Genomic DNA, 22830 nt, shown 5'->3' with positions numbered 1-22830 from the left:
CCTTTAACACGTCGTACCTATTTCATTCCTCATTGATTGATTGATTGTCCGAACATTGACTGTTTGGGAATTAGTTCTTTTTGGAAGTATTCCCTGTTTGCAAATAAACGTAGGAAAATCTTTGCAAGTAGTGAAAGGGTACGTAATGCGGACCTTTCTCCCCCGTTGTAATCTGTCATGCCTATCTACTCCCCACTGATTGATGCACCTGTTTCACCCGGACCATTTACTAGAGATACGTTATCTGGCCCGACCAGAGAGCACCCCTAGTGAAAAGGACATATGCAATAATAACGAAGTGATCACTGTATCCTGTTAACAGAAACTTTAGCATGAAACAACCTGGAAAGAAAAGAATAGGAAAACGAAAATCAGTAGGCCACTGATGAACATGAACTTTTATTAAACAACGAACAAAGAAACAATAACATAACGTAATGATAAAACCTATTAATGTCCTAGAAACAAGAAAACGTTAAAATATGCCAGTGGTGAGAGACCAGAAAAACAGTAAGAGAAACCAAATCACCCCTCGCTGTCCCACCGCCTGCCACGGCAAAAAAATCGATAGACTAGGGAAAATGCAAGTCAGTAGAACATCCGCCCCCACTCTGGAAACTTCCAAGGTGGGGCAGGGTTGTGGCTACGCCCAGCCGGGAGCAGCCCATATAAGGCAGGTCCTGCTGCCACGCCTCGGCCAGGAGAGCCTAACGTAGGGTGTAGCCGGAGGAGAGGCCGAGGCCAGCGGGACCCGGCCAGGGGATTGCCTTTACAACGCTGAACAGTTGCAGGGGGGGGGAATGTCTCCTCGACCCTCCCGTCTCTCTCCCAGTCCGGCCGCGGTGGCCCTTGAGAGTTGCAGGTACTCCCGCCACATGCTCTTCCGGTCCGGCCACCAACGGTCGGGGGGCCGAGGACGACGGGATCCGGCTGCAGCCGATAAACCAAGAAACCAGTTCATGGGGCCAGAGCCAGGGGCGTCCGGCCGACATCTACCGGAAGCCCGGCCCGAAGACGGACGGGACACTTCTTCTTTCTTGAATAATGGCTGCGACAACACTGGGGGGGGATTTCTTGCACATGCCTCCGACCCCCCCCCCCTCGTCCTCATCGCCTGGTCCGGCCATAACAAATCTCAAGCGAGACGCCGTGGGGTGCACTGGGAGGGAGAGACGGTGCGAACAGGCCTCTCCCGCCTCCCCAGGTGGAGGCTTCCCAGCTGCACCCTCAGCGCTCCAGGCGCCCGGAAAAGGGTTCTTCCACTGTGGCCATGCTGCAACGTCTCGCCCGGCAGGGTGGAGCCCGTCCGCTCATTTGACCCCGCGATCGCCAGTAGCTACCGAACTCTCAAAATGGCGGTCGACCTGGCAAGAGCGGGCCCAGCATAAAGAAATGGCCCGGTCACTGCTTGACTCCACCACCGTAGTCCTCCACGACCTTGAAGATTCTAGAGGAGCCGCGGGAGTCTCCGACCCCCGATGGGGAATGACTGCCATGATCGCACGTGGAGTGACGAAACTGTATCCGCGGGACGTCGGCGCTCCCATGCTGGCGCCAGCCTCACTTTGAATTACTAGAATCCTGCAGACCTCAGTTCCGGTGAAAGCACAGTGTGACCCGGTAGGAAAAATTGTTGCACCCCCTCCCCTTTTTCACTGATAGTTCAAACCACCGATCCTTTCCTTTGCCCTTTTAACGGAACTTTGGACTGCCTCCCCCTCTTTTACATTTTCTAGAGAAAACAAAACATTAACCACTACATTAGCATAGCAGTTGACACCAGAACTGTTTTCAAATTTAAAACCAACAACATCTTCAACAAAATCCTTTTTGTTTCTGCTGTGACCCTGCTACAGCACAGGCATTGTCCCCAGCAGTAATTCTGCGATGCCGGTAAGAATAGCTGTGGTGCCTACTGGACTCACTCACCCCCACGGCGCCCCACGCCGTTATTTGCTGGGCGGCAACTTACTAGACATCACTTTCGTGCCATCTAGATTTCAGCGCATTCTGCTGCCTTGTAACTATTCGCACAACAGACCGCTACTGACAAGAATATTTCATTATTGGTGCTGTCAATTTCAATAAATCTATTGGATAATTCAAAAGAAATTGCCACGGTCTCTTCGTTGTTTAAATGTTTTTACTGTTTTTGTTTTGTTGTATATATTTATATGTTATTAAAGTTTTATATTCCTACTACTTTGTTGGAGTGCTACATATTTTTAATGTGACACATAATTGTAAAAACTTTGATGTACCAAGAGTCATTCCTGGAATCTTCCGCTTCAGGCTCGGTCCCCTCCCCAATCACAATACAGGATGGTTTTCAGATAGTAGGAACGCGTGTGGTGTGACGGATCTCATCGGGTGTGGGCCTTGATCTACTATAACTCCTTTGAAGAGGGGTGATTCTTTACAGCTGGGGCCATAAACTACATCTGCAGGGCTAGCTGATAGCCTGGACAATCGGACACAGAGGAAGAGGAGTGTCAGAGGGTGCGGTAGTGAATAGGGCGAAAGGGAGGTGTCGGGCGGGCACAGAGTGTGATTTTCAGGGAAGAGCAGCGCAGATGGGGGGAGGTTTATTGCCCATGCATAAGACAGAGAGCGGGGGTGACCAGTGCCTGGGGAAGATGCTTGCGAGGGTGAGGAGCCATGCTACGAATCGACAGCGTGCAGAGAGTGGGTCTGGTCAAGACATCTAAAATGGCTGCCGTGCACCACAAAAGTGTGGCATTTCAAACAAGCATTTACAATGCAACGGTTTTGCCTTTGGAAAAGTTAGAGCTATTGGCATTGTAAATGACAATTTCTTTATTTATGTGTTCGTTTTGAAAACTGATAAATAAATGGCATTGTCCTTTACAATGCCAATAGCTTAATCTCTCGCAAATGCCACACACACCCACACCGAACCCCCCACACAGAGCCCCCTCACACACACAGGGCCCCCCTACACACACACCCACAGAGCCCACACACACCCACACAGAGCCCTCACACACACTGCGAGACCCCCCACACACCCAGACTGAGCCCTCCACACACCCACGCAGAGCCCCCCCCACACACACCCACAAAGAGCCCCCCACACACCCACACAGAGCCCCTCCACAGACCCACACAGAGTCCCCTCACACACCCACAAAGAGCCCCCCCACACACCCACACAGAGCCCTCCACACACCCACAGAGCCCTCCACATACCCACACAGAGCCCCCCACACACCCACACAGAGCCCCCCACACACCCAGAGACCCACACAGAGCCCCACACACACCCACACAGAGCCACCCACACAGAGCCCTCCACACACAGCGAGCCCCCTGTGCAAGTTATACACTGTTAGAGATGAACCGACCGCATAGGTAACCAATAGGTGTAAAAAGGACTTCAGAGGTGACAGACTGGGGAGAGAGATGATGATGTAGGAGTGAGAGATAGAGGGATTGTGCAGATAAAAGAGGAGTGTTAAAAGGGTTGTACACAGCAAGAAGTCTGAGAGGGAGTGTGTAGATAATGGGTAGGTTTGGGTGGGAGAAGCTCTTTGTGTAACATCAGTTGTACAAAGGATTGTACAGGCAACAAACAAGTGTGAAAGGGGCTGCAATGATGTACACTGGTGAAAGGGAGTGCTGCAGACAATAGCGAGGTGTCACAGAGGAACAGCAGACAGTAGGTAGGTGTGAGATAGCTGGGCTGTGAAACTAACTCAAAGATGGGAAAGGGTTCTTCACAGGCAAGAGACAGGTGTCAAAGGGTGTAAAATACTTTTGCACAGAGCAGGCTGTGAGAGATGGGGGAAAGCAAGTCACAATGCACTTTATTTCCAACAGGCTTGTGTTATCTGCAGAAAATGGTCAGCACCAAAGGAGATCAACATGAGGCCAAGTGAAGGCACCCAAGGGGTGCAGCAGTAGATTAACCACCCAAGAGGGGGATTTAGAAAGTACCACATAATCACAGTACATTAAGAGCACAACACAAAGCCTTGTCCGTGCCAGAAAGTAAGGGGTATAACTAAATGCATACGTACCACTAACGTCAATTTCTGTGGCTTAATGTGCAGTTTCATGCCACAAAAACTATAACTGAGCCCACAGTATTACAATGGACAATGCATCGCTTCCAGTTCACACTGGTCATTGTATAATTATGTAAGGCAGGGTGCCTATTTTGGAGGCGAACGTAGCAGACAATCTGTAACAAAACTATTTAAAAAAAAAAAGAAATGTCACATGTATTTCTTTCTGCTGAGGTATAAAGATGCTTAAAGCACAAGTATTGACAAAAACAACAGAAATGGCCTTTGGGACTCATTGATTTTGCCTCTGGTTTTTAGCAATGATCTACTGCGTGCATGTTGTTGTGAGTGTGTAAGAGGCATGCGTGTGGTTGTCAGTGTGTGAGGAGTGCGCGTGTGGTTGTGAGTGTGTAAGAGGCGTGAGTGTGTTAGGCGTGCGTGTGCCTCCAGAGTGCTGGTCTGTGAAGGGTGCGCGTGGGGCTGATGGCGTGCGTGTTGTTAGTGTGTAAAAGGCGTGCGTGTGGTTGTGAGTGTGTAAGAGGCGTGCGTGTGGTTGTGAGTGTGTATAAGGTGTGCGTGTTGTTGTGAGTGTGTATAAGGTGTGCGTGTGGTTGTGAGTGTGTAAGAGGCGTGCGTGTGGTTGCGAGTGTGTAAGAGGCGTGCGTGTGGTTGTCAGTGTGTGAGGGGTGCGCGTGTGGTTGTGAGTGTGTAAGAGGTGTGTCTGAGTGTGTAAGAGGCGTGCGTGTGGTTGTCAGTGTGTGAGGGGTGCACGTGTGGTTGTGAGTGTGTAAGAGGCGTGCGTGTGGTTGTCAGGATGTGAGGGGCGCGCGTGTGGTTGTGAGTGTGAGGGGTGCGCGTGTGGTTGTGAGTGTGTAAGAGGTGTGCGTGTGCCTCCAGAGTGCTGGTCTGTGAAGGGTGCACGTGGTGCTGAGGGCTGTTGTGAGTGATTGCTGCAGCATGGGTGTGTGCCTGAGCTGTCAGTGGGGCCAGACTGCTAGAATGAGAGCACGGTGTGTTTGGGGTGCTGTGGGGAAAGGACGGCCTGTAGTCTGGAAGAGTCGGAGATGCAAGAGCTGAGTGTAAATGGCCTCCTGTGGGGCACTGGCTGTCATGTGCGGGGCGTCAGTGAAGCCCCGGGTGTGACCAATGCATGTGTGTACCTGCGCCAAGGATCCAGCGAGATGTCTCGAGCAAGGACACCTGGTACAAGCTGAGCCCTGATGATGAGACGTAGTCCCCGGCAGTGACGTCACTCCTAACGCGCACATCTTTTCTATTGCAGTGACTGACGTGGTTGACCTGGACCTCGGCCTCTCGGGCCGCTCCGGCGGGATGGTCACAATCACCGTGCTGCTGGCAGTGGCGCTCTTCACGCTGGTTCTGGCTCTCATTGCAGCACTGGTCGTTGGGCGGGAAAAGTCACCGCTCCCCTAAAGATGGCATCGGCCATCACAGTGACTGACAGACACTTGCAGCACATCCCTCGCGCCCCATGAATGGAAATCACATGTTGTGCTTAGGGGGGACGTTTCTTCCAAAAGCACCCGCTTCAGAGCATTGTCCCAGCAGATTCATGTAGATGACCTTTCAGCTTTTGTGGTACAGAGCAATGCTTCAAGACGCCACGAGGCCACTGCTTGTTCTAGCAGCTAACTGAGCTCCGGTTGGCCATATAAACTGGCCATCCTTATTAACAACTTAATTCATTGCACATATGAAGAAAATATTAAATGATGGAAAATATATCCTCTGTTTAGGAGCGCTTGACCTCCGGAATTTCCTAGTGCTTGTTGGGGATAAAGTAGGAAGAATAACAACTCGCATACACCATGCCCACCGCCAGCCTAGGAGTGGCACTGCCCATGGCCGCCCTCAACATTAGTAGGCCTCTGTAAACATCGAGGCAGAAGGGGGTGGCAGGAAAGGAGTGACATCACTGCAGAGAGGCCATTCTGTTTGTGCCACCCAGGGCCGGCTTTTGGCATGGGCGAGCGGGCTCCATGCCCAAGGCGCAGGCTTCAGAGGGGCGTAAGGAGCTGTCTGCATTAATGTCAGCAGAGACCCTGCTTCTGGCTCCAGAGCTGCAGACCTGTTTTTAACACCCCATCAGCCTGCTTTCTTGCCCTCCCATCTCCTCCCACCCGCTGCTGCCATGCACCATTAACCCCCCTCCAACCAACAGCTTGGCACCAGGGTGAGATGCAAATCGGTGCATAATGCAGGTGAGTGGGGTGGCGCAGGGATCTGTGCAGAGGCCAGACACTACTAATGCAATGCTCCAGGGGCGGCCCTCTGAACCCAAGGGCTCCCGCTGCCTCGTTTTATTCACCAGCAGGAGGGCGCCAAATGCATTTCCGCCCAGGGCGCTACCCGACAAAGGCGGGCTCTGGAAGACAAAAGGGGGATAAATGCAGAGCAATCAAGGCACGGACAAGCATTGGTACTGGGCAAGCGTCCCATGCTTCCGGGGGCGACACCTACACAAGGACAGCAGCTCGTCCACGACTCATTTGCACTTCTGTGCAGCGCTGGGTCTGAACTTCAGGTGTGACGCATGTTTATGCAACAGCCACAGGGGCGGCGGGTTCCCTCTCCTGGCATTGTAACGGGGGAGGCCTTCCATGTTCGTTGCACGGAAAACACCGGCCATATGACCGAGCCGTAAAGATGCGAGGCGGTGAGTGACATACACATATGTAGTTACAAAGTCATACTGTGCAAGGCCTCAAGGACCTGTGGATGTACTCAAACCTTCAGACTGTCGCCAGGTTCAGTCTGTCTCCAACTCCAAACGCGCCGGCCAGGCAGCCCTAGCGCCAAGCATTCCCTGCAGTTGTGTGGCGCATGCAAAGCACATCGGTGAAGTCACGAGCAGGCTCGTGGAGAGGGGTCGAGGTGTGCAGTGCCGTGATCTCACACTCGAAACAAGGGTGGAGAGCATTCTATGAGACCCCTTGCTGCCGGGAGGGCCCGCCGCCTCACGTCCGGCCCGTGTCCCGCCCCCACCCCAAGAGAAGGCCGGGGAGACTCAGCTCCTCCCCCCCCCCACCCCACCCAGACCCCGGTACAGAGATACCCTCTGCTCAGATAGCGCCCTGGGCAAAACCAGCAGAAAGCACGGACACTGCACAAGCGCTACTTCACCGCCTAGAGCCTCCAAGTCTTTCAGGAGGCGCTAGTTCCAAGTAGGCAATTGTTATCTACTTGGAACTAGCGCCTCGTGATAGATTTTGAGGCTCTAGGCGGTGCACTAGTGCTTGTGCAGTGTCCGTTCTTTCTTCTGGTTTTGCCTCCTCCTAGACTCGTGTGCATCGCACCCTCATGATAACTTTCAGAGCACGCACAATAAAATGAAGGGCTTCTAGGAGCTTGGAGAACAGTCCTGGATTTTGACGAGAATGTCAAATGTACATGCAGAATTCCAAATGGATAATTCTGCACAGTGGATGTCCATTTGTGTCAGATTAAAACATAGAATTATTTTCTCTTATGTAGTTATAATTAGAAGGAATATTTATTCCATGAAGTAACCGCTTTCTAAAAACGATGTTCGAATACAGGAGTGTTCCTTCTCAGCGCCAACTTGACCTGAAGCTTTTGGAGCGCTTTACACACGCATCACTTACATTGCCTGACAGGCCCTTTATTCCACTGTGCATTTACCCCGTGGGTCGGTGCCCTTGGGGGTGGTTTTGAAAGCCCGGGGCCGCTCCCGGTGTCCCTGTCACTTTCCGCAGGCCGCAGCTCCCCCATTTTAACTGCAGCAAAGAAAGGCGTCGAGAGAGATATATAGATGGGAGGGTGGGCATAGGTAGAGAGAAAGCGATTAGCGATGGAGAAGAGAGAGAGAGGCGAGAGTGGATGGGCTCAGGGAGGTATTGCGCAAAGAGTCGAAGGGGGGGGGGGGGGGGGTAGAGAATGTGGTGTTAGGGGCCAGAGCTGTATCTTTGAAATTGGGAAACCCAGGTACAAGTTTTGGCGTCTTCTCAAAATCCTGCACTTCTGGACAAATTACTGAATCTCCCCGTGCCTAAAAATACCACAAAAAAATTAATGAGACATTGTGTAGTTGGTGCTGTAGCATGTTGGTGAAACTGCGCCCATGAGAGTGACGTGGTTTCTATGGCTGTACGTCAGACGATCACATATAGAAATATTCTCTGACATGCACATTGTCTGGTTGGGTGTAGATTTTTTAAATTATTAACCACATGGGGCCCTATTTTTCAGAAGGGTATTTGGACGCTATATTTTGTCAGCGTTTGAGTGGTGCGCTATACTTTACAGATGACTCTGCAGCTGAAACTGTTTGCAGCTGTACTGCAGTCGGGCCGTGCCAGCCCTCGGAGACCAGCCTCTTCACACGTCCCCCCTGTGCTGTGATCGTGTGAACGAGCAGTCCAGAGACGTGTCCGGCTGACGACCTGGCGGTGGCGCTCCCAGAGGTGTCTGCGCCTCGAAGAGGTTCGGTCAGCCGTGAAACAACACCCCCCCCCCCTTAACTCTGTCACACCGCGTTTGTAAAGATGTGAGGGCCTGGACTCCATCACTAGCGCTGCTGGCCTGGCATGGATGCTCCCGTTTCGCTGCGCTAGCTGCGTCACACGTTCCCTGCCCGCTGTCCATGTGGCGGTGCACTTTGTTCAGGGTGGAGAGCGGGCAAAGGTTGCACGTGGCTCGGAAGATATCAGGCGCAGGCAAGGCAGAAAAGGCGCCTTCTGCCTCAGCGGTGAGAAGCGAGAGATGTACGTGAACCCCAGCAGGGATACTTCCTCTGATGATTGTGTCAGATCACTCACCAAGCAGGAAGGCGGGTGCCGGCTCAATGCCGGACCAGATTCGGGGGCGTTCCCGGCTTTCGGCTGACGTCGCGTGACGTCGGCAAAAGCCAAAGAATCTCGGGAACGCCCCCGAATCTGGTCCGGCATTGACGGACAGGCCCCTCGTCCAATGGCTAGGCTCCATTTATGGAGCCAGCCAATGAATGACGAGGGCCGACCCAAACCCACACTACAGTTCTCATCAGGTTTTCGCCTGCGCGAAAAAGATGCGCAGAGCGCATCTTTTCGCCAGGCAAAACCTAAAAAGGCAAGATGGCGCAAACAATGTTTTTCAACACTTCCTCATTTCCTTCGAATCGAACGTTAACAGACGTTGGGGCATATTACCAAAGTTAAGCGATATTTATCGCTAACGATGCTTACCAACGAATTTTTTACCGCTAAGCATCGTCAGAAATTATCGAAGATAAACCTTGCTATTATCAAGGTTTATCGCAAATGCGATAATAAACGGCCGCAATGCATCAATATCGCTAAAAACTCAGCGATATTCATGCATTACCGAGCTAATGCTCTTAGCCATGTTATCCACCTCCCATTGGATAACATGGCTAAGAACTGCTCAGGGCAGGTGTTACTTTTTGGAGATATTCGCGCTTAGCGCGAATATCTCCAAAAGGAGATAGATATCTTGCATGTTGTAATGCAAGTTATTGTGGTATATGGAACTCATACCATAATCTCTCAGGAAAGCAGAAACGGATCCTTTTGGGACCGCCTAAAAAGGCCTAGGGGGTGAGGAGTACTCTACTTTGCCCCCTTTTCACGTTCCGAACTATTTTATTTTACTCTCTTCTGTAATTACACAAAATAGCAGCGACAAGATGCATCGGAGACACAGTGAGAGAAAGGAGGCCGGAAATGAAGAAGAGATGTCAAATACACATTGGAGATAATATAGTGGCAGAAGGGAAGTAAATATGAGTAAACTTACCATGTAACATAAAAATGTTGCACTCTATACTATAAGTCTCATTTTATACTACAATCACTTCGCTACAACCTCATAAATTAAAAATAAAAATGAATAATGTCTCAAACAATTTTTGATTTCTAAATATAAATTTATTCTTCAGAATTTTCTAAATTTGAAAGAACTAGTAACATGTCCTCATCAGCAATGTCCTCATGAAAAGTCTGCAATGATGATTCTTGTAACTCTATGGTCTCCAAACATTCGATAAATTCGCCATGAAGAGATTGATCAAAAAAATCATTCAAGTCATCTCCTCCTTGTGACAATATTTCATTATTGGTGCTGTCAATTTCAATCAATGTAGTGGAATCATTCAAGTCATCTCCTCGTGACAATATTTCATTATTGGTGCTCTCAATTTCAATCAATGTAGTGGAATCATTCAAGTCATCTCCTCCTTGTGACAATATTTCATTATTGGTGCTCTCAATTTCAATCAATGTAGTGGAATCATTCAAGTCATCTCCTCCTTGTGACAATATTTCATTATTGGTGCTCTCACTCTCTGCACGCTGTCGATTCGTAGCATGGCTCCCCACCCTCGCAAGCATCTTCCCCAGGCACTGCTCACCCCCGCTCTCTGTCTTATGCATGGGCAATAAACCTTCCCCCATCTGCGCTGCTCTTCCCTGAGAATCACACTCTGTGCCCGCCCGACACCTCCCTTTCGCCTTATTCACTACCGCACCCTCTGACACTCCTCTTCTTCTGTGTCCGATTGTCCAGGCCGGTCCTAGGCTATCAGCTAGCCCTGCAGATGTAGTTTATGGCCCCAGCTGTAAAGAATCACCCCTCTTCAAAGGAGTTATAGTAGATCAAGGCCCACACCCGATGAGATCCGTCACACCACACGTGTTCATACTATCTGAAAACCATCCTGTATTGTGATTGGGGAGGGGACCGAGCCTGAAGCGGAAGATTCCAGGGATGACTCTTTGTACATCAAAGTTTTTACAATTATGTGTCACATTAAAAATATATAGCACTCCAACAAAGTAGTAGGAATATAAAACTTTAAAAACTTATAAATATATACAACAAAACAAAAACAGTAAAAACATTTAAACAATGAAGAGACCGTGGCAATTTCTTTTGAATTATCCACTACATTTAATGAAATTGACAGCACCAATAATGAAATATTCTCACAAGGAGGAGATGACTTGAATGATTTCTTTGATCAATCTCTTGATGGCGAATTTATCGAATGTTTGGAGACCATAGAGTTACAAGAATCATCATTGCAGACTTTTCATGAGGAGATTCCTGATGAGATGATTGAAGAGGAAATTCCTGATGAGGACATGTTACTAGTTCTTTCAAATTATGAAAATTCAGAAGATGTTGCCTGGGGGTGGGTCGTCAGTAGCAGTCTGTTGTGCGAATAGTTCCAAGGCAGCAGAACGCGCTGAAATCTAGATGGCACGAAGGTGATGTCTAGTAAGTTGCCGCCCAGCAAATAACGGCGTGGGGCGCCGCGGGGGGGGGGGGAGGCAGTCCAAAGTTCCGTTAAAAGGGCAAAGGAAAGGATCGGTGGTTTGAACCATCAGTCAAAAAGGGGAGGGGGTGCAACAATTTTTCCTACCGGGTCACACTGTGCTTTCACCGGAACGGAGGTCTGCAGGATTCTAGTCATTCAAACTGAGGCTGGCGCCAGCATGGGAGCGCCGACGTCCCGCGGCTACAGTTTCGTCACTCCACGGGCGATCATGGCAGTCATTCCCCATCGGGGGTGTCTGCGGGGGTCGGGGACTCCCGCGGCTCCTCTAGAATCTTCAAGGTCGTGGAGGACTACGGTGGTGGAGTCAACCAGTGACCGGGCCATTTCTTTATGCTGGGCCCGCTCTTGCCAGGTCGACCGCCATTTTGAGAGTTCGGTAGCTACTGGCGATCGCGCTGTCAAATGAGCGGACGGGCTCCACCCTGCCGGGCGAGACGTTGCAGCATCGCCACAGTGGAAGAACCCTTTTCCGGGCGCCTGGAGCGCTGAGGGTGCAGGTGGGAAGCCTCCACCTGGGGAGGCGGGAGAGGCCTGTTCGCACCGTCTCTGCCTCCCAGTGCACCCCACGGCGTCTCGCTTGAGATTTGTTATGGCCGGACCAGGCGATGAGGACGAGAGGGGGGGGGGGGCGTCGGAGGCATGTGCAAGACATCCCCCCCCCCAGGGTTGTTGCAGCAATTATTCAAGAAAGAAGAAATGTCCCGTCCGTCTTTGGGCCGGACCTCCAGTGGATGGCGGCCGGACGCCCTTTGCTCTGGCCCCATGAACGGGTTCCTTGGCTCATCGGCTGCAGCCGGATCCCGTCAGCCCCAGCCCCCGGCCGTTGGTGGCCGGACCGGGAGAGAGTGTGGAGGGACAACCTGCAACTCTCAAGGGCCACCGCGGCCGGATTGGGAGAGAGAGGGGAGGGTCGAGGACACGGACATTCCCCCCCCCTAAAACTCTCCAGTGTTGTCAATCCCCCTGGCCGGGTCCCGCTGGCCTCGGCCTCTCCTCCGGCTACACCCTACGTGATGATCTCCTGGCCGAGGCGTGGCAGCAGGACCCGCCTTATATGTGTTGCTTCCGGCTGGGCGTAGCCGAAAACCTGTTGCCCTTTGGAAGTTTCTAGAATGGGGCGGATGTCTGCTGACTTCTATCTTTCCCAGTTTGCCGTTATTTGGCCGTGGCAGGCGGTGGGACAGACACGTTTTGGGGCAGTGAGGGGCGATGTTTTCAGGTTTCTTATTACGGGCTTACTTCTAACGTTTCTTGTTTCTAGGACAATAATAGGTTTTATCATTACGTATTGTTATCGTTTCTTTGTTTGTTATTTAATAAAAAGTTAATCAGTGGCCTACTGATTTTCGTTTTCCTATTCTTTTCTTTCCAGGTTGTTTCATGCTAAAGTTTCTGTTAACAGGATACAGTGATCACTTCGTTATTATTGCATATGTCCTTTTCACTAGGGGTGCTCTCTTGTCGGGCCAGATGACCTATCTCTAGTAAATGGTCCGGGTGAAACAGGTGCATCAATCAGTGGGGAGTAGATAGGCATGACAGATTACAACGGGGGAGAAAGGTCCGCATTACGTACCCTTTCACTACTTGCAAAGATTTTCCTACGTTTATTTGCAAACAGGGAATATCTCCAAAAAGAACTAATTCCCAAACAGTCAATGTTCGGACAATCAATCAATCAATGAGGAATGAAATAGGTACGACGTGTTAAAGGCTTGCGTTACCTACCCTTCACTATCTGCAAAGGGAGAGAGAATATTCCTATTCTTCCTCGTTTGCAGGCAGAGAAGATCCTTAAGAGAACCAACTTCGAACAATTCAATGCTCGATTCAAACAATCAACAAGGGGTACTGTGAACACAAATGAACGCCGCTTATGTACATACACATTGCTATTTTCAACAGGTTGTTCCTAATGTTTCTATTTTAGCGAGGTCAAAAAGAGATCCCATTAGTGGCCTACTGATTTTGCTCGATTTCTTTTGTTTTTTTACACGATTTTTCGCTATCTGCAAAGACTAAACAGAGTATTGCGACTCTGTGCTTGTTTGTAAATAGAGAATGAACCAAAGAGATCAATCAAATGGAGAGAGAAGCAGGCACGACGGATTACAACGGGGGCAAAGGCCTGCGTTAACTACCCTTCACTATCTGCAAAGAGAGAGTACTCCTAATAGAAATGAGGGGTGGGGGGCAGCATTCAAAGCAGATCAGTGTGCATAAACACGAAAATATTTTTACTTACCACGTACTTGACATTCGACAGCTTATGATATTTGCTATTAAAAAAACCATTGAAATTCACTGAAAAAACCATAGGTTATAGACCATATATAGTTAGGAATTAGCATTTACAAAACCTTGAAAATTCACTGAAAAAACCATAGGTTATAGACCATATATAGTTAGGAATTCGCATTTACAAAACCTTGAAAATTCACTGAAAAAACCATAGGTTATAGACCATATATCGTTAGGAATTAGCATTTAAAAAACCTTATTTTACTCACACAAAACCATTGAAATTCCATATATAGTTAGTTGCACTAACTATATATCGCGCACCCGCAATCCACTGCTGATGATGTCACATATTACATCATTCATGACATGGTCAGTGACATCACTGATGACATCACTGATGACATCTATATATATATATATATATATATATATATATATATATATATATATATATATAGATGTATATATTTTGTAATATAACTATTTATAAATGTATGGACATAAAAGTAGATAGATAGCCTGGCTCCAAAAAAAGGCGTAATTGTTGTGTTTGTGTAATGTAACTAGTGGCTATGTAAAATGGTGCAATACTTTAGGGCTAAGTTAACGCTAGATGCAATGGACGTAACACCAAATAAGCGTTTAAACTATGCAATGTTGTAAAGGTAAATTTATTTTTCCACCTAGGATAACAGTAAAAACACAGAGCACGATCGGCAGCAGTTGCAGCACCTGCTTAGACCCGGCCCACGTAAAGTCCGAAGTAAAGTGAAGTGCTAATAAAAATTAATCATATAGAACACATACGCAACTAAAAGAAACGCTTTCAAAACATCAATAAAACAAAAATGTACCTACAAGCAACCATGACTATTGACTTTGTCAAACATGTATTACAATCATAAGTCGGTTGAGTCGGGTTTAACTGCCACAAACAGAATAGTCTATGAAATCAGAACCCCTAATCAGCATGGTTGATTAATGACAATCGTAAAAGTCAAGACAAGAAAGGCAAAAGGAAGACAAAATGCGCGGGTAACAAACTAATCTACCTTAATGTACAGGAGTCACACAATGTATCCAGAATAATCTGTGAAAAAAAGTGTGTGAGATACGAATTAGGGGAACGTGCTTTAAACCCAAGGAAAGTTCAGCACCAGCAGGAGCCTGACAAATCACAACTAAATACCTGTGCTATTGAAAGTGGGCCTGTAGGCTCCTGACTCTTCCTGCCTGAAATGTGAAACGAAGGGAAGAAATTCAGAGTTTTTAAAAATGAACCCTAAATGTCAGTGTTAAACAAACACATCAGGGGCGGGGGTCGGGTGCACTCACCTATTCTCTGCGTGAATCTCTCCGTTCTGGAAGCGCGAACCGGAGGGTTCAGAGACGGCTGCTTATATGTAGCCGTGAATTACACGTGTCACCAGCGGACATGCAGTGCAGCAGCTCAATAAGTGGTGACGTGCAGATAAGGTCAGGGAAGAAAGACTTTCAACCTGATGCTAAGAATGTCTTACAATAAGTTAAAATATCGTCTGAAAGAAATGTCAGAGTGCTAAATGGTGAAATCAAGCACAGTAAGAATGTTGAAAACGCCGTGTGTATAGGCAGAAACATTGCAGGATGTAATGCCAAGAGCTGGGGAGGGGGTGACAAATGGTGAGCACTTTCGCGGCCGCTTTGATGTTGTCAGTGGACACGCGGCTCACTGAACATCAAAGCGGCCGCGAAAGTTATCTGCAGGCGGACAAATGGTGTGCGCGCCCGGCGCACATGCACTGTGCCTGATCCGCCTGGGAGCATTTTTGAAAGTCCCTTACTATACTCTCCCTGAACAACGCATGCGAGTTGGCTCAGCGAAACCTAAAAAATTAGCTTGTAAGTTAAGATATGTATGTAAAACACTAGATGCTACTACAATACTTGCCACCCTGCTGCGTCTGTGTTGTAAATAAGCTTCTAGCCATATGGCTATTTAACAAAGAATGAATGTATCAGTACTCAATCATTCATATCACAATTAATATGTAATTCAAATCTAAATTTTGCACCAAGTATTTAATGTTGGTTGTTCTATTACTGAATGAAATTGTGCACTGCCCCAGCCAACAAGTTACAACCTAATGAACGAATTAAAAAGATTTTGAGAATAGTCATGGAGATTACCCATGTAGGTTGGTATCAAAAAGTAGTGAATCTAAAATTGGCATCCACGGAGAGACTTCGGGAACTACACATGCTTGAATCATGGAATGAATAGATGTTATCGGTCTATGAAAGCCCTTATCTTTTACTTACCTCTGGGAGTTATTGAGCACCCAGTTGCTTTATAAATGTCCGGAACTCCTTCATGACGAAACTACAAAATTCAGACTTACAGAAGAATCCCGTTACCAAAGAACTATCACCATCATCTCAGTACTCACTGATCCATTGTTTGGACTGCGCAAGAAAGAAATGGTAATTCACCCCTTTTGACACCAATCTGCATGGTTAATCTCCATTATTGACATTACTTAAACATGAATCAGTACTTGGTCTGTGCTCCATGGAACGAACAATCACACAGGAGGAAGTGAACCTGCCACTTGCTGACCAATGAGAAACAAGGAAATTAAAGTGATGAAGCCAACAAATGGTAAGTAATGGGCTGAAATTCTAATGACCACTTAACAGGTGGTCATTAAAAATACTAAAAAACAATTCCATATTTTCTTAAATGTACGACAATACAGATACACATAGAACTATATTTAAAAGATTTGATAACTGCAGTCTAAAACACAAGATGTTTTACCTTGCAATAGAAGCTTGCACTTCAAAGGATTAGCAAATAAATAAGCCTTCCAAGTATTAAGTGATGGAACAATACTGAGATGGAATTGTAACCACTAACGTCTTGCGTCTTTAAAAAAAATGAAAGCACAGGTACAGAAAGCAACAGGGCGGTGGAGGGGTTTGTATATAGGAGAGGAAGTGAGACGGCAGAATTAAGTGTAAACCAAATAAAGCAAATAGTAATCGGGCATTAGGAAAGCCCTTTCCTATGTGAGGTATTGGCTTGTGAATTATTTTAGTCGTGACAGCAGCATAGAAAAATAATCAGAGGGGAGGGGGCATGAAGCATGCTATTTCGTAGGTACAGAAAGCAACAGGGGAGGGGTAAGTGAACCGTGAAGTGTGAGGAGTGGTAAGAAATTATTGGAGAAGCGGGGACAGAGTAAGAATCACCTTTATGTTGTGGCTCCAGAAAGCAGCGGGAATAAAGATGAATAATAACATGCGGCAGAAAAGCAACGGGGCTACTAAAGAGAGAATACGAACAAAAATGAGCGGGCAGAATGGTGCAAGAAACACGTGAGGTGATTTAGTATCCAATTCTAACAGTAAATATATGGTGCAGAGAACAAGAAAATACATCCACTCATACAGGGCTGAAAAACAAAAAGGTAGATCGCTGAAGGAAGGCAACGGAAGAATACATGTCATCCAATCAAAAGGATGGCAAAGAGGCAATGATGCTGGGAAGGAACCAACAAAAAAGCAACAATGGAAAAGCCAACCCAATGGTTGGCAAAGGGTAGGATCTAAGCTCATTTCATTTTCGACAAGGTACACAAGAGGTATTTCACAAGCAGAGAACTACGAACAGCATGTAGGCGAAACCTAAAATGTCAATAATGGCTTAGATACGGGGAAGTAGGATGTCTAAAAACATTTCCGATAATTGTTTATTTCTTCTTTTGGCAAAGATTAAAAGTAATGAAAGTATAAACATAAAACAGTATTTTAGTAGAATGAATATCTTGATTTTAAACAGTTTAACTGTCACATGGATCAAAATTAATAGCTTATAGATCAGCACATGCTGTAATACAATAGTTTAAGGAGCCCAGATCACTTCTACACAAAAGGGTCAACCTGTACTATTTGATACTTTAATCATTACATAATTTCCAGGCATGAATTCTGAAGGTACTGTGCTTCTTTAAATGTTAACGGTACAAAAAGTACTAACAAACTCACACAGGATGAGGTGGAGGGTGAACAAAATGAAACTTGCCGGGTGAAAAATACTGCCATGTTAAAATTATTTTCATACAATATATATTTCCAGTTCAGATTTTGCAAATATAGAACTTTGAGGCATGAGGTCAGATTAAGTGTCAGAGTTTCAAAATTAATTTGATATATAGTTCCTATTTCTAACAACAATTATATAACTATTGATCTATTAATTGCTGACAAGTATTGAAAAACTGCGGATGAAAGTTTAAATTTTAGTGTAATGAAGCACACACGAATCAAGCATCTTTTCGAAGGCTCAACCATTCTAGGTCTAAAGTTTATATTAAATAAGCCCTAACTGCAAAAAAACATATATAATACCTTTAATACGTGACAATGTTATAGACAATTTTATTTTTGAGTTATCCAAGCATTTACGTAAACGGTTAGCACACTGGCGATAGGTGGTGAAATTGTTTAATCAATGAGAAAGCTTGTTAGATGATCGAGGACTGCCGGCACAGTAGAGAGTAATTCATTTCAGAGTAACAATGTGGCATACTTCGAGCTACAATTAAATGAAAGTGCTAATGTTTTGAACATGCTCCCATGGGCAAGAAGTCAATACAATCGATTGTGTGTCTGGCTGACGTTCACATTTTTTAAAGGCATTTGTTTAAACAATTAAAAAGAAAAATCAAGTCAGATGGCCTTCTCCACTTAAGCACCCATGATCTGGAAGGACATTCGTATTCATTAGAACCGCCCCAACAGTGCTCCAATTTAGGAAAAAGTTGAAGATATCTCTTTAAACCTCATCACAATGCAGTAACAGTACACTTCTGCGCCAAGAGACCAGATAGGTCTCCCATCATTTGTTCGATAGGTTTGTGCTTGACCCTGTACAAAGCTCCTTTTTCTTTTGGCTAGATTTGTGCAACACAAAATACCATATATATACACGTAGCAGTATTCAGCAAATTCTGACATGAGAGTGAACGGGTATACACTTGCAGGTCAAAATGGATATACTCCAGAAGCCAAAAATCCAAAAGGGGAAAGGTCAGAATTCAGCAACGAACAAGGAACGGTCTTAGGTTTGTGGCATTATTGGCAGGCCATAGACCACATATGTTGTGCACATTCTACAACAACAAACTATTAAAATGAACATACAATTTGGACGTATGTTGAGTTGAGCAGGAAAAGTAGGACAAAAGAATTTAAATGAATTCAACCCAACTACAAAATAGTCTAATGTGTTGCATTAAAGAGTGATTACATCCACATTGCTCCATAGATAAAAACATTTTTAAAAAATCACATTCAACTTCTCTTTGAACGAAAATAAAAACAAAGCACAAAGAACCCTGCATTGTAACACTTTCAATCAGCAGTCAATTTTTTCCTCCTTAAGAGGTCAAATCACCTTCATTTCAAACCTATCAAAAGATGTTCATAAATAAAAAAAAAACATTAAAATGTAGTACAAAAAAAATGCTCACCCTGAAGTTGGTTTCTGGGGCTTGTGCTACTAAGGGCGCACGAGACATTTCTTCCATTTGACCTGAGGATATAAATAAAGCAAAACTTAAAGCAGGGCAATAAATGGAGCCTCACATTTTCAGAAGATATCAGGATGCTAATGCACGAGGAGATGGGGGACTTTAATGGTAGGCAGACTAGACAAAAAAATGTATATTCTGAAAAGGTGAATACCAAATCTTTTACATTCAATGGCAACACCCTTTACAGCACACCACAGAGGAAACTAAAAGAAATAGTAGGAAGAAAGGAGATTTCAATCATTTTTTTGAAGGGCAAACATCATCCAAAATACCAAACTCTAGCAATTATAATTAAATAGTTATAAAAGGAAAAGAAACTTACAATATATAATCAGTTTCAGAAGAAGGCACCAGGTGTGAAATAAAAAAAAAATTACAATGCAAAAAAAAAAACTAAATTAGTGGATGCGGGAGAAGGGATAGGAAAGCTCACACATTTGGTATTTTAGGAAATAAAAATACAAATATTCATAACACAAATCTAGAACACAAAGGGCTTCTGGGAGTGAAAGAGTTGGAGTTTCTAGATTGAAAATAGAAAAACCAGATTGAAAAACTTGAGCAAAGAAGCCTTAAGCACTTAAAAGTAAACCATCAATATGAACAAGGATTTGAAATGTAAAAAACGTGCTAGTGTTTAGTTAGATTTGGGTTCATGCTTGCAGTGTGGGCTGTTGGTACAAAGACATCAGCAATTCTGGGAACATTTCTCAGGCTATAATAAGACTTCAGTCCTTATGATTCAGACTGTTGTGAAAGACTCCCTCTTATTGTAATAGCTGCAAGAAAAAGTAGCAAGCAACTTGTGAACTAAGGATCTAGATTGACTGAAAATAGACTGCACGTAGGTGTAAATATTCACATAGCCAAAAACTACCTACAAGATCCTCATTTTCACATAAACATTTGACTTTAGGGGCCAGTCACTAGAATGGATTCTCTTTCGGACAAATCGCGCAAACCAGTTAGGACCGAGGACGCAGACACCAACTGGACACGGAACCACTGGTAAAGCAAATTAATTCGCTATGCGTTGACATTACCGCCGGACAGATTCTGTTTGGCCATATCGTACGGTTTTCCAACACGGACACTGGTCAACTCCCAAACTTAGTAACAAATATTCAGACCTGAATGTCGGAGCAGTTTTTTTTGGTTTTTTTAACCCGAATAAAATGATGGAATTTTAATTTCAGGGGCTGCATTTTTTAAGTGCTAGCCTTAATTTGTAAACTTTCAGGCAGCAGCTCGACCCCAGTTCCACAATTTTCCAAACATTTAGTGCATAAATGAATTGCCAACTTCAGCTGATGCAGCAGACGAAGCGTTAAACTAGTCAGGTTTACTTTCTGTCCAGGAATGAGCTTTGGTAATGTATCCATTTCAACTGCTCACATGTGTACTTGAGAACAGTGTTTCATAATGCAGTTATTAGCAGACCTGAGAAAGGTTGATAGAAACAGTGCCTTTCTTAAGAAAATCCATAGATTAACGTTAGAAATACAGTTTTTGACGTACGAATCCGAGTTTTGTATTTAGAGCAATTCGCATTGGCTTCCTTCCCCTCTTTCGTACCTGTGGGAGAAGATAAAATACCAGGGGCCATATTACGTATTGTGCTCTGGGAACACGCAACAGGTGGCTGTCCTGCTTTGTGAGTCCCTGTGGCACAATGGTATTAAAGTAGGGGCTACAGACACTTGTGCTACCCCACTGGATGTGAATAGTGTTGGTGCACATGTAGAGCCAGCACTGCCATGAGAGGGGTTCCCTCATTTGCATCTTTGATTCTGCACACGCAGTATTATAGATGCAAATGCAACAAGCATTTGCAATGCAATAGGTCTCGCATCAAGAAAATGTGAGCTATTGGTATTGTAAATGACAATTTTTTAAAATATGTGTAGGCTTTGAAAATATATAAATTAATAGCATTGTTATTCAGCGTGAGGCGTCCGGCAGTGTGAGACGTGCGGCAGTGTGAGTAATGCAGCAGTGTGCAGCGAGCAGCAGTGTCAAGTGTGCAGTAGTGTGAAGTGTGCAGCAGTGTGTGGCGTGCAGCAGTGTGCGGCGTGCAGCAGTGCGTGTAGAAAGAAAAAAAAAAGCTCTCGGCATTGCTGTGGTAGGGGCGGGGGAGTGCATTCCTTTCAAGTCTGATGCGGGGGGCAGGGGAGCGGCAGCCTTTTAAGTCTGATGCCGAGGCACAGACAAATGGTGGTGTGTGATGTGGATGGCAAAGATGTGCACGCGCATAGCTCACATGAACTGTACGTGATCCGCAGCTAGGTAGACTTTTCTTTTCCGCTTACTGTAATCCCGCCTATTTATCCCTGCGGGATAGAATAGGCGAGACCTAAAAAGGCGCTTGGGAATCGCACTCTCAGTGCACCACAAAAAGGTGGTATGCTGCCAGTGATCCTTCTGGGGGAGGAACAAGTGGCCCGATGTATACCAGAGACATCTCCCTGCAGGTGGCCACAGTCACTCACTGCACCCACCTGCAGGGGAAACTCTTGCCCCTTTTCAAAGTGCAAACGGGTTGCCATCTGCACTGTGAAATACTCAGCAGCTCTAAAGCAACAGTTCCGTATTTCATTAAATGCACTGCCCTAAGGGAAGAACAAGTTTATGGCCGCGATGGGGCAGCAAATTCGTCATCATTGTGCACATTTTCCCCGTTTGCGCCAGGTGCATCCGTTTAGAGGGGAAAGTGTGTCCTCTTTGTAATACAGGACAAGGTTGTTTAATTCACCTAAACAAAGAGGTCAGCACTCGAGAAAGCAACTAAACGAAGCAAAAGCTATGAAACAGTCTTTCAGGCACTAAGTCAGTTGTAATTGTTCATCTTATTGTTGCACAATAATTTACTACGTTTGATTACTTTGAAAATGGAATAGCTTACATGGAAATGGTATATGAAGTTAACAAAATTATTTGACTCATTATCTTTTCAATCTGTTTAATATGCTTTCCTAAATCCGATCTTGGTTGTGAAAATATCAGCCCATGAATCCCACATGATCCAAAAGACAGAACACATTTTTGTACAACAGCGTAATCTTGTTAAGAGACATTCATTTTGGATTATAAATTTACAGCCTGTGACAAAAAAGTTGTATTACACTGAAGCACTTGAAAAGGTATCATTTTATTAATGCCAAAAGATGCAGAACGATAGTCTATTCTTAAAAAAAGGCAAACCACTCTAAATATAAAACCTTTACATTTCAGAATAGAACTATATTTACAGTGACACCAAGGATAAAGATGTAACCATTCGAGACAGCTAGAGCCAATCAAATAACTTGTTTTGCTTGTTCAAAGAACTCACTTCGTCTCAAATCCGAATCAGATGTGTGTAAACTGTAAACTAAACATTAAAGAACTAGGAGAAGTCTTGCAGCACCTTTATTTTTAAATCAAATTACAACATTCTTTCCAATGGTTCACATAAAATATTAAGGTTGCAGTTCTGACATACTTGAATAATATGTGAAAAAAGAGGAGTATGCGGTGCACACCTAGCTTTGAGGTTTAAACCAATGTTAAAAAGATGCTTAGATAGATGCTTAATTTTCTATGTGTGTTTATTGTGTGCTACACAGTGTCTGTGGGATGCCAATCCCATGTATACGTTAATCCTGAAGTATTAAGCGAACTC

At 45.5% G+C, this 22830-nt stretch overlaps 1 protein-coding gene across 8 annotated transcripts in view; it reads right to left on the bottom strand.

The window, feature by feature from the left end:
* ZMYM4 (zinc finger MYM-type containing 4) overlaps nt 1–22830 on the bottom strand; it is a 1395070-nt gene that overhangs the window by 958984 nt on the left and 413256 nt on the right. For all 8 annotated transcript variants that reach the window (XM_078681133.1, XM_078681129.1, XM_078681130.1 and 5 more), the window contains exon 3: nt 19107–19168. In XM_078681133.1, coding sequence (XP_078537259.1) covers nt 19107–19168 — 62 coding nt within the window. The remainder of the gene's footprint in view (nt 1–19106; nt 19169–22830) is intronic.

The sequence above is a fragment of the Lissotriton helveticus genome, chromosome 3_1 (genome assembly GCF_964261635.1).
Source record: "Lissotriton helveticus chromosome 3_1, aLisHel1.1, whole genome shotgun sequence".
NCBI lineage: Eukaryota > Metazoa > Chordata > Amphibia > Caudata > Salamandridae > Lissotriton > Lissotriton helveticus.
The sequence above is the reverse complement of the archived record's forward strand: the minus strand, read 5'-3'. Positions and strand labels throughout refer to the sequence as shown.